Source organism: Mchenga conophoros, linkage group LG15 (genome assembly GCF_057382185.1).
Source record: "Mchenga conophoros isolate Kocher_MC1m ecotype Shallow Benthic linkage group LG15, M_conophoros_male_GT1.1, whole genome shotgun sequence".
Lineage (NCBI taxonomy): Eukaryota > Metazoa > Chordata > Actinopteri > Cichliformes > Cichlidae > Mchenga > Mchenga conophoros.
The window spans coordinates 11710670-11723836 of NC_140540.1; the positions used below are offsets into that span (position 1 = coordinate 11710670).

Below are 13167 nucleotides of genomic sequence, written 5' to 3' on the forward strand. Positions count from 1 at the left end.
TCCCACATAATGGCACAGTGTAAGCGCACATGCACATCCTCACTCCCACTCACCGACTCCCACTATCTCAATGCATCTCATAGACATATGCACACATCCCCAAAAAACACACACATGCACACCCATACACATACAAACAGTCTGCCCCCGAGCTCTACTTAAAGCGAGAGTCTGATCAGAAAGCTGAGGTGGCAAGGGCCACCGTCTCTGCTGTTGAGCAATGGTGGTCCGTTAACTCAAACTGCAGGTGTTACTAAGCAACTAAACGGGGGCAGAGAGGAGGCAGGGAATTGGCCGGTTGTCACAAAGCATAATTTCAGTCCTATCTTTTTCAAAACGTCTCGACCAACCGCTACAAGCACGGAGAGGACGATGGTTGGATTGGAGGCAAGAGATAAAAATACGTCTAATTACATTAATTGGGACTATGATGCACGGATGCCGTTCGAGTCAAACAGTAATGAAGACCTCCATAACATATGTCAACTGCATAAAAAATCCAGAAAAAACTGAAAATAAGGGGCATTTGTTATTTGTGGCAGTCTAATATTTGACCTCGGGTAAAGCCATCTTATGTTGGGATTCAAAGACAGCTCGCATTAGGGGCCTGGTGTTGCAAAGGAACAGCTTTTACCATTGGAGATGTCATCACTGTTCTTCTTGTCCTCTGCAGTAACCTAAAGGGACAACGAGAGAGTGAAAAAAGAGAAAGTGAGAGAGGCATGAACTGTGTGTTGCTGACAGAGTAGCACTGGCAGAGATACGCCTCCACCCTCTAGTGATTCCATGCCAGCTGTGGTGTTGGGCCATTCTCACCCAACACTGAGACACGGTTTAATGTGACAGGGTCTGCCCCTCCCCCTGCTAAAAACACCAACAGGGAATACCAGCTCTAATTTACCCCGACTGTCAGTGACAGATGAGGAGTTATAATGTTGTTTAGTGTGTTGCTTCTCTGAGAGGGGATTTACTAAACAGTCCTGATGTCATGCTTATCTGGCCAGCACAATAAAGAAACATAGCTAATTAGTTATTATCATATGCTTCAAGTAGCATTATGTTTGGTGTGAGCAAGAAGGAAGATGCTGCGGTCTTTAAAAGAGCATTAGAGCTATCAAAGAGAAGTGCAAGAATTAGTACACCAATATCAGCTGGCTCCAACTTTCCTCCAGCCTCCCCACCTCCTTAAAAGAATTTTTTTTAAAAATGTATTTCAAACAATGCTCCCCTCTGGGAAAATTCTGGTGAACGTCCAACAGTTTACTCAGCTCCGAAGAAGAATTATATATCTTCATGTCGTGTAACTTCAAAGCAACCCCTGCCAAGACTCTCTGATGAGTCAGAGTGAGTGTGTGTGTCTCTGTATGTGAGTCACCGCATATTTGAATAAGTACCCAGAGACCCAGACAGACGGAAAGAGGCATTGTGATTGGGAGGCACACTTGACCTCCTCTTCATCACTGTATAGCAACACTTTCCTGCTGCAAAAATGTCAGCGCGTATGTCAACGTGTCTTGTGTGCATAAAACTTTAAGCTTTCGAGCTCCAGTCTGTGGTAGGTCCTGTTCACTGACAGCACAGCACTTTGGTGCGCTGCTTGTTTTACCTGTGTAGACTAAGGAGATATTGAGACAGACACAATTTACACACAGGGCTCCTAGGAGTTTAGCTGCTGCTTTTGGCTTTTCAGCAATTTTCCACAAAAGAAATCACAGTCATGATGGGAGAAAGATGGCATTATCAAAAGCCACCCCACCGTTTTATTTTTGCACAGACAAATTAAAGCATTTCCAATGTACTCTTAACTAATTTAACATTCTCCCCCTGAGATAAACTGTAATTAGTGATGCAAACTGAAACTATGCAGGTGCTTGGTTGTTTAATGACTACCATACTCATATTAGAAGTTGAAACATAATGCTCTAACCCACACTACGGTTGAGAGAGTGGGGCATTTAGGGTATTACGCACATCATGTGAAGGCACCTTCTTCTCTCATAGAAATATAGAGCTGGATCAAAAAAAAACCCAAAAGAAAAAACCCCTCTCATGTCATTTATAGTCTGTCAACACGTGACCCTGCCATGTGCTTGTCAAGAGCAGGAACACACACTTTAGATAAATGTGGCCCATGTGACACACACACACACACGCCTGCACACACATCAAACGACACATCAAATTAGCATGTCCACACTGCCCTAACCTAACCGCTCTATAACTGGTCACAGTTACACAAGAGGGCGATTAATATGAACTCTATTTTTTCCCCTATGCTAGGAGTGAAGTGTAATAATGAAGCCCCCAGGAGACGCAGACACTGATGGCTCATCATCTAATTGCGCTGCTTTTTTCATCAGCACAGTACATGACCTCTCCCTGCATGAAACCCACGCATTCAGCTCACCACCACCACACACCAGAGATTCTCTCTTCCCCGCTTCCCAGTTTCTTGCCCCGCTTTCATCTATTTCAGTGCAAATGTGACTCTGTTTATATTTTCTTATTTTTTTTAGTTCCCCTAAAAAAATTTTAATTGAACAATAGAGTTGTCCACCCTTTTTTTTAGTCTTTGTTATCTTTGTTTCTGCCCTCTTCTCTTTGTCTGCATGTGTCTGCTACAATGAATCCCCACCCCCTGTTATTTCCCTTTTCTAGCTGGTTCTCTCTTTAGTGCAGATGTGCCCCTGGTCAGTAGTGGCCTGGCTGGGAGACAACAGAAGTGACTTTGAGACTGGGGGATGGCAGCCGTGTTGTCACTGACACACAGAACTACTCTGAATAGCCTTTGACCGCATACATGCAGGGCAGAGAGACGAGTGAGGCAACAGGAAAGCAATGAAATGAAGACATGACAAAGGGCAACAAATCTTTTTGCAGAAATAAAATAATGTCTTCATTCATTCCTTTTTTGGCATTCCAACAGGTCACAGATGCTTAAATTCTATTTGAGGGATAACAGCGGTTCTACAACGATGCTTTGTTTGCAAATATTTGTGAAATCTGAAAATATTTCGCCCTCGTGGACCATAATGCTATATACCTCCATTTTGTCAGTGCAGTTTGGTGAGTTAGTGGTGCATTCAGCCGCGTCAAGCTCAAGGCCTTCTTGACATTCAGTCTCCTCTTCCTCAGTAATGGAGACCAGAGGGGATCTGTGGGAACACTTCCTGGGAGTGTTTTGCTTGGTCTCTCTGACACATAAAGACACGTATTCAAGCACCAAGTTGTGTGCAAATGTAACATATCATAATCATACCATGCACAGATCTCATTGTATTCTATAATCTGCCATTTTTCTTTGTTGATACAAAAATATATAGTATTACGGTAGCAAAAGGAGCAAATCTCTAATCTTTACTCCACTGTGGGTTGTAAAACACAAAAGCAAAATTCCCATAGTTCACATTTCTCAATTACTACGAATGCATTCATAACAGAGAGTCGAGATGGTGGTTAAGTAAGATCGTAAAAAAAAACAGGTGATAATGGTGTATTATGATAATGGTGATGTACTTTATTGACCTCCATATGGAAGCTGTTATCATGCTTTCCTTTTTCTATAAAGAGGTCAGGCTCAGGTTACCTATAGACTACTGAAAGACATCAGAAAGGAGAGAAGAAAATGTTATTTATAAAGGTATCAGTTTCAGTGTACGCACGGCTCTGGAACTGAGCCCCCGCTGCTCCTGGTACGGTAGGAGAGAAAAGGGCTGGCAACCTCAATGAACTGCTCTGGTTTTGACAAAGGGATCTCTACAAAAAAAGGGAGAGAAAAAAAACCTTTACATATCATGCCAGCACCGATTTTTCACACTCGGACTCTTTTTACTTCATTTTCTGTTTTTCACTCAGAGATCAGCTGATGTCAGATATACCTGAGCCAGCAGCTATTTTCAAAACTGAAATAATGTAGCTGCCCTACTCCTATTTTCATTTCAGCATGCGGTGCTGCATGCCCTCTCTAGTGCAGGTTCTAAATCTCCTGCATTAACACTCACTTTTCGTTGGAGTCATATTTATTTATGACATTCACCTACACGCTATCGCATAATTTGTGCTTTTCTATTTGTTTGATATCCTCCCCTGCATACTCCTCCTGATTCTCCTTCACCGCCTTTTTTCCAAACTTAATTTTAACATCTTTCATTTCCTGTTTCAATCTTCCTCTAACTTACTCTTTGGTTCAGCAGTGACCAAGATCTCCTTGGGCTGACGGATGAGTTTCCAACGGGGCACAGGTGGAGGTTTGGGTGGTGACTCTAGCGGGCATGCGCGGGTACGAGTCAACAGGACAGCATGGCTGTGTAGCAAGGAGAGGCCATAACGACGTAGAAATTCAGAGGAATTAGCCTGCATAACCGACACACATACACAGAAATCATGCATGCAGGAGTCAACCATTAATATTTAAAAAATACTCTGGCAGATAATTAGAAACTGTTCTCCAATCAGGTTTAGGGGTGTATATAGTAAACATTTTTTTAATCTTTAACACCCACTGCATTTTAACAATATTGTGTGATTATCTAAGGTGTTAGTTTAAAAACATAGCGACATATTAGCATGGAGGACAGAATCATTCAGGCAATAAGTTCAGACACATCTGCCAAAATACATGAAAATACAGTATGTAAGGCAAAAACAGCAATTGCACAATTCTAATGAGCTTTAAAGTCAATATTTGGTATGATCACTTTTTTAAACATCATAGCCTGAACTCTCTTGGGAAAAATTTCTTTTCAGGAATAGTTCTCCAGGCTTCATGAAGGACGTTTAAAGCTCTTCTTTGCATGTGTTTTGCTCCTTTCTCTGTCAAGATGATCCCACACTGCTTCAATAATGTGGAGGTACAGGCTCTGGGGAGGCCAATCCCTGACTGAGTTTCATTGTGTGTTTTTCCACCCAGGTATAATTACTGCAGTGGCAGTGTGCTTGTGATTACTGTCCTGTTGACAATTGGAACCCCTGCCAATGAGCTATATAAGCACCAGTCCATTTACCATCAATTTTGAAAAGATCTCCGACACAACTGGCCCAAACCATGACAGAGACTCCAGTGTGTCAGTATGTTTTACAGATAACTGTAGACACTCACTGTCATGAACCCCACCATACATACTGGTGGCATTTTAAATCAAAAATGTAAAACTTGGAAATTTTCCATCAGACCTGTTGCTACTGAATTTCAGTCCAGTTCTTGTGTAATTTGGCATACCTCAGCCCTTTGTGCTGTTTCCCTTTCTAGAGAATGGCTTCTTGACAGCCAGCTTTCCACCGAGACCATTTCTGATGAGCTTTCAACGAACAGTAGATGGCTCAAGTAAAGGGTCTAGAGTGTGTCTCTCAGGTCCTGTGCCAGATCTTTGCTGGATATTACTTAAGCACAAGACTTTCAGATACTGTTCATTTGCTATAAACATTTTTCAGGCCTCAGATTTTTTAAGGATAAACTGCTAATTATGCTGAAATATGTCAGATTTTTTATTTATTTGTTTTATGCCTGTCAAACTCTGTTATCATTCACATTTTTCAAAGATTAAGCTCAGGAAATGGGAACAAATTATGTGTTTTTGTAACAGACCACTTGTAACAAAGTGCCTAAAGATACCATTTGAAACTGGTTCTTTGCTAAGTTGTGTGGATACAACACTGGTTCATTCTGTGAATTAGGTGATTTTATTAATGCTTGGATGATTCATAGTTACATGTTAAGTGGGTTAACATACAAAAAACCTTTGGAGAGCCTGCAGAACTATTTCTCAGGAGCCTTTAGAAAATTACAGTTAAATAAATATAAAGAAATGAGTCTTGACTCAAGACACAGTACAGTATATGAAATCATTACATAAAATTTGTGTATATATACTTTAAACCTGTCACGATGTGCATGTTACAGTTACATCAAAATGTGAATTTGTATCCTCGCAAATTTGCACTAAATACCTAACTACAATCTCTAGCAAGTGAAATCGAAATTTCATAGTTCCAAAAGTCTGAAGACTAAAAATTGCACATTATGAGTCAACATATATACGTGGTCAACATTTTAGGAGGAATATTAAAAAGACATACCATTTGGCGAAACCCAAAGGAACCGTTATGTAGTTGAAAAGGGTAGCAGGCAGCACAAACCACTATGTCAGGGTCTGCTGAGAAACACACGCAATGAAGAATAACAGGTACAGTTAAACTGCATTGTCATAAGTGTTAATATACAACTAATTTTAGACTAAATGTGATTGATTCTAAATAGTAACATCAATATAGTGAAAGCGCCACACAACAATTAAATTAAATCCAACAAAAGAGAAAGCAGAGCTGACAAAAAATACCATACACAAAATAGCTTCCTACAACCTGTTTCACACCCCCTGCCTGGAATGGGGGTCGTACAGGCAGTTTGTGGTACGCTTTGGCTTTGTCCCAGTTTGCTGCTGGTTCGCGGCAGCACCTGCTCGCCAACACCTCTAAGGGGAGGGGGTCAATATGTGTACATGTGTCTTTATGTCTTTCTATGTGTCATTAGTGGGTCGGTGAGTGTAGGGCTGGTTATCGTCACTGATTTCTATAATCGATTCGATTCCGATTCACAAGGTCCCGATTCGATTCAATTTTGATTCAGACTGTTAGAAATATTATAATTCTGATCATTTATCAGTACATATCCATATTTTTATATCTATGTATAAAAACAAAGCTGACACGTGTGAGACTTCATCACAGCAGATGCCTTTGTGTCAAAGTAACTGAGGATAAAACACAGAAAAACATGAAGGAAATTTCCCTGGTCTGGCTTTTTATAGCAGATAACCCCCTTAAAAATATTCTGCAGTGCATCAAAAACAGAAGAAAACCATGAATCAACATATGAACATTACCTGATGCTGCTGAAGTGAAGCAGAGCGAAGTTACAGAGGTTTTATTAGAGACACAGCCAAGCGTTTTGCAATTTGCCATGATTTTACAAAGTTTAAATTTCTTTGGTATTAAACAGTCAAAATTAGGCTTTCTTGTTGGAAAAAGAAAAAAAAACAACAGGCCGATAGCACTGTACACAACACTAGACTGATGTTTAATAAGCAAGTGAATAATGAAGAAAACAGAGATTTGAGATGGCAAACTATTCTATTCAGTACAATGAGAGAGAGAAAGAGCTGTGCAGGAAGTGTGATTTTATCGTGTGTTTAAACAGCAAAAGCAAGAGGGAATTAATGACAATGTTTATTAAATGTGAAGTGTAGCTTTGATCTTCTTTTGCTGCTGGTGACGTGAATTTTGGTCAGAGAGTGACGAAACCTGTCGGCATCAGAATCTCTGAGATGTCAGCTTTCACCACCCGATGGCGTGTCTGTTTATGTGCTGTTGGGTGCACGATCCGTGTTTACATCTTTGTGCCGAATGTGTTTACCTGCTCTCAAATAGTTTTGTGAGCTTTAACCTGAGATTCTGGCGTTTCTGGCAAAATACATTTATATTTAAAAATCGATTCAGGATTTAATTAATCAATATCACGTTATTCAAGCTAAAATCGATTTGAATCGGAAAATAATTTTTTAAACCTACTGCTAGGTGAGAGTGAGTGAGCGAACGGCCTGTATGAGTGTGTGTGTGCATGGCTGGAGCTCGCTGAGCCTTTGCCCCTGTGGGACATGGTCAACGCTCCCCACTGGAGGCTTCTCTGTTTGTTGGTTCCACGGTGCATGGCTGGATGTTCTTGTGTGGTCGTTGGCCGACTTCCTGGCTTGGACCTCCTCCTTGGGACCTGGATCTCAACTCGTGCAAGGGTGGCCCGCCTCTAGCAGGGTCAACTTCCCGTTGCCTCTGGTCCTCTCACCCTTTGGTCGTGTGGCCTTCCTCCGGGGATGTCGCAGAGAAGTGTGACCTTAAGTCTACGGTACTCTTGGGAGCTGTGGATTGCACGGTTGTCCTGGTATCAAGCCAGTCTGCCTCTGGCTCCTGGGGGCGTTATTGCGGCTTTACACCTTCACTATCAAGTACATCTGAGACAAAGACACAGATACTCCCACCCTCTCTCTCTCACATTCACACTATAAGAAGATTGTTGACCTATATATCTGTGTATTTTCTAATTTTTGTGTTCCACGTGCTGTATGTTTGTTTTTTCTTAGAGGTGCAGCAGTTGGCGATACATTGTGTATTTCTATTTGCACTCTATCCTTTTATTACATTTACCCCTATTTTCCCCAGACTAGAAAGATTACATTAAAAAACACTATTGTCCTCCACGGGTATAAACAATGAGGCTATATTTAGGTTCTTTAGGGAGTTCTTCCCCCTTTAGTGCATCTTAAAAGTATATCATATAAGAGCACATGGGCCAGGAGACATGGAAAATCAATTTGGCCGACCATGGTGAAGAGTGATGGGAACACCGCCAGGCTAATATAAAGGCTACACATTAAAAATTGAAAAGAGAAGTTGTTGTCACATTGACTACTAATTTCTGCATTTCACTGGAATTTCACAGTAAGCACCAAAACAGCGAAATAGAAGAAACGTGTAGGGTCTTTTAGTGTTTGCATACGTAGAAAAGGACAATGCAGCAGATTTCCCTCAAGCAGAAAATGTTTTGTGAAGTAATACCACCTTCACATGCATGACATTACATTATGTTAATATGCAACACTTGAGTTATTCCAAACAAGTGAGACTGTAGCAGAGCACAGGGAACAGTCTACTGTCAGAAAGAGCAGGTGGGTGAATGTGAGAGCAAAACAAAGATAGATTTTAATTTATATAGAAGTTGAAAATAGCAAAACATCACAAAAGGATTTCTGAATTCAATACTCTGAATATTACATATGCAGGTTTTAATACAAGAGGAAGCTTTTCTTCCACATAATTACCTCATACCCATACGGAAAAGAAATAGTAAAAACTTATATGTGATTACTCATGAAAGTGGCCACTTTCATGAGTAAATCATATAAGGCTTACATGATTTACTCATGAAAGTGGCCACTTTCGCATTACTTTCATACATTGTTTTAGTAAGTATCCAAAACATACAAGTTTCATTATATAATTTTTCAAGGGATCTTATATCTGTTTTCACACTTATATGCTTTTCATACAAGTTTCACACAAGACAGATACAAACTTTATAAGATTTATATATATCTTTTCCATATGGGTAATTACCTGTTTTGCCCCTTCACCTTTAATATGCAACACCAAGACCTTAGCTAATTTATCCACGCAATTAGCATTTTGAGCAAAGCATTTAAATGAACTGTACAGCCTTAAAAAGCATTGTATTTCTGCTATGGCCTGAAACAACTCCAACCAACAAATACATTTGTGAGGACGTTTCACTTTTATCTTCCCACAGTTGACCGGGGAAGCTCTCCTGCCCTGCGGGAGCACCAAATAATTTACCCTTCTAAAGCTCCCTCTGCTGGTTTATTCATGGTCCACCATACACACATTAACCCTCTGCACTCCATAATATATGGGCGGCAGACCTCACAAAAGACAGGAAGTTATTCTTGATGTAACATGAAAGAGGCCCCAGGGCTGACAACGGAGTTCAGAAAGTTTGGCATTTTGAAGTACAGCAAAGTAGTGACTTTAGGTCTTAAGCCTGTCCTGTCCTAAAGTAAATCCCTAGACCAAAACTGTGATTGCTACAAGTTGGATTTCTTTAGCTCTATAAGCATTAACTCTATACTTGTGAACTTTTAAGCAGGACCTCCGTATTTAAATTAAGCAGACCTTCCTCTACCTCTCTACCAAGTTTCACGTAATTCAGTTTTGTCCTTTTTATGTCATTGTGGTGAGAAACAGACTGGCTTCTGGTGTGCCTTGGGAAAGGAAATATATATTGCATATAGCTGTTAATTCACCAAAGGAAATGTAGACATGACATATAAATCCATTAATACAGCACAGTTACAAAGACACAGGACACAGAAATGATTCTAAAACCTTCTGCTGATAAATTAATTAACTGAGCAGCAAAGCAATTCTGTGCATACAAATTATGACAGTAATGGCTGACTGCATTGACTTACTCACTCAATTAAATGTGCAAGCAGAGTGTGTAATTGAGACAAAAGTTTGCAAGTATGTATAATTGCATAATTATTTGCCTCTTTGTGACTTTGTGTCTTACTTGTTGTGTCTAACTGAGGCACAATATCTACCTTTACATTGCTCTGACTCCAGTAGCTGATTCTTGCTGCTACTTAGGGTGGAATCCTTCACTTGAGCTGCATCTGTGGGCTCAGGCTTCGTCACTGGCAAACTGTCATCCAGGTGTTTAAATGTAGGAATGGAGTGTTGTAAGAAATCCCAAATTTCTCTCAAGTACACTGACCTGAAAGAGAGATAAAGACAACATTATCAGGCTACAGCAGGTTATATTAGTTTCACTGTAATCACTTGTTAACTATCTGCCCCAAATAGAAAACATTTCACAATGTCACCAGTACCCTTGATGATGAGTTTTGACACCAGAGTATATATCAATAAAGATGTTGTTTGACAACCATTATACCATGCTCCCGCGTTTTTCCAAGGTTATCCTTTGTAAGGTCTATAGGTATAGATCATTTTCACTAATTTCTGATGCACACCCAGTCATTTTGTTCTGAAAGCAGGCCTGAATGAATGGAAAGCAGGTCTGAAACTGCTCAGCTCAGAAAAGTGAAACAAGGCTTAACCCTAGTAGTTGTGAGTTAAACCCTTTTTATTTGTAACTCATTCCAACTTTAAGTGTGTCTGATGTCAAATGAAGTACACTTTTGCTTAGTGTCTTTGTGACAACTGCAATTTCAGTTCCTCTTCCTATACTGTCCCTTTGTTTGCAATACAATAGGCTGTTGTATACACAGTCATGTGAAAAAGCAAGCATGCATCCAAAGGAAATTATTGACTTTTTCACTGATTCGGGGGTGGAGGTGGACGGGTGGGGGAGGTGGACTTGATACAACAGCCAGTACATGCAAAAAAAACCCTGAACATCTCACAAAGAAATGAATGAGCAAAAATAAAAGTCTGTAGTGTCGTTCAGGTATACCAGCTTCACCAGTCTGCACTTTCAAAGGTTTGGAAACAGGTGATGACTGGACAGAGCATCCAGGAGATGAACATGTGTCACCAACTCATTTCATTTGACTTCTCCATGCAATCAATTTCTCTATTCTTGCATGAGCTCAATCGGACATTACATCGACTTTGTACTGTGGAGCTTAAAGGAAAAGCCAAGTCCTTTAATGTCCGGTCCGAACGATTCTGAAGTTCTCATGCATAACTCAGTATGGTAATGTCTAGAAAGGTTAGGGCTGCAGTGCATGAATAAAAACAACTTGAGCTAATATTGCTAAGTGGCAGTATTAGCTGCACTAATATACAGTTACTTGTTATTAGTACAGGCAGAGAGGATGTAAATGTGTTATTTATTTTAGCGTTTTTGACCGTCTTTGTGTTTAGCAGTCTAATTGAATATTACAAGCAAAAGAAAGAAGCATCCTAAGGGTACTTTACAGTGTCACATAATATTTAACATAATGATATATTTATTTACTATGTTTATATTGTCAGAACTTCTACCTTGCAGTAACTGAGGTATATTAGATCCTGCGTATTCTGTGTGGGCAAGTGCATAAGTAACTACAACTTCATGTTTCATTAATCAGTCTGAAACACAAACAAATGTCATGCTCATTTATTGCACGTGCTGATAAGATTCCCCAGGCGACCCACTAACAACAGCTAACCTGCTGAGCTACAGAGAATAACACTCCCTGGGTCCACCAACAAATACTGTTGCCCCATTAAAGCTCTATCACTGATGAGCTGCAGTTCTACACTGATATTACTCTCCCTCCAGTATACAACATATCTCCTTCCATCTCTGAGGACAGATGCAATTTTCTGCATTATTTTTGCCACAGACCTTAAACTATATAAAAAAATTAAAAATATCAGCCCTGTTAACAAAGACACACAGTAAACGGAACATATATTCCATGTATATCCACTGGATACCTTATTAGTACACTTTGCCAGTACTGGATTCCCCGATTGCCTTCAAACATTCCTCTGAGATTTTGGTATTTACATCACAGCATCACACAGTTGCTACAGATTTACTGGCTGCTCATCCATGATCTGAATCTCCAGTTCCACCACACTCCCAAAGGTGCTCTATTGGATCTATTGACATCTGGTGACTGTGGAGGCCATTTGAGTGAAGTGAACTAACTGTCATGTTCACAAAACCAGTTTGAGATGATGCGAGGTTTGAGTCATGGCACATTACATAAAGTCATCGATGTAGTCAACAGCAATACTCAGGTGGCTGTTGTGCTTGAATGTCTAGGGGGCTTAAAGTTTGCCAAGACAATATCCTCCACACTGAATAGTTTCTCTTTTTTGGAGCACATGGTTGTGTGGGAAAATTCCAGTAGATCAGCAGTTTTTGAAATACTTAGACCAGCTCTTTTGGCACCAACAAATACGCCACGTTCAAAGTCATTTAAATAACCTTTCTTCCTCATTCTGATGCTCATTTTGAGCTAAATCAGGTCATCATGACCATATTGACATCCTTAAATGCAATGAGTGGCTGCCATGTGATTGGCTGACATACCTGTGTTAATGAGCAGTTGAACAGGTGTACTAATGAAGCATCCCGTCAGTGTATAATTTATTGAACAGAAAGTGACATAGAACATACAAAGCACATATCATACAATAGATCAAAAAGTATGGTCAACCATTAAAGTCCTTACTTTATAGGACGAGTTTCTGGAATCCAGCTGGTGAGGGTGTGGATAAAAGTGAACTGGTCCATCCCCCCGCAGACATCTGACAAACTGAGAAACAAACACATAAGAACTTTTTTTTTTCTTTTGTTCAAAATATGCAACATACCAGATACAGCACTCAAACTACCATTTTTAGCACTGGCACTGTTCTCAAACAGATCATGTGAGGTGACGGTTTCAACGCGGGAAATAAGTGTTTAATGTGATTGGTGACAGGGTGGTTAAATCATGAGAATGCTGTTAACTGAGAAGAAATATTGAATGTGTCTTTCTGTTTTCAAACATAGTAAAGAACTGTGTGTTTAGATTGTGTCATTAATTTCCGGTCATGCTTTTGAATTACAGCTAATAGGACAACAAAGGTCATTGA

The 13167-nt window shown here is 40.1% G+C and overlaps 1 protein-coding gene across 9 annotated transcripts in view; it reads right to left on the bottom strand.

The window, feature by feature from the left end:
* Window positions 1–13167, bottom strand: part of adgb (androglobin) — a 37713-nt gene that overhangs the window by 19402 nt on the left and 5144 nt on the right. For 7 of the 9 annotated variants that reach the window (XM_085247237.1, XM_085247233.1, XM_085247235.1 and 4 more), the window contains 7 exons: window positions 12762–12845; window positions 10170–10342; window positions 6076–6152; window positions 4179–4353; window positions 3663–3756; window positions 3044–3194; window positions 635–677 (listed from right to left, as the gene is read on the bottom strand). In XM_085247237.1, the coding sequence (XP_085103363.1) occupies window positions 635–677; window positions 3044–3194; window positions 3663–3756; window positions 4179–4353; window positions 6076–6152; window positions 10170–10342; window positions 12762–12845 (797 nt within the window). The remainder of the gene's footprint in view (window positions 1–634; window positions 678–3043; window positions 3195–3662; window positions 3757–4178; window positions 4354–6075; window positions 6153–10169; window positions 10343–12761; window positions 12846–13167) is intronic. The other 2 variants (XM_085247234.1, XM_085247236.1) reach the window with 2 other exon arrangements.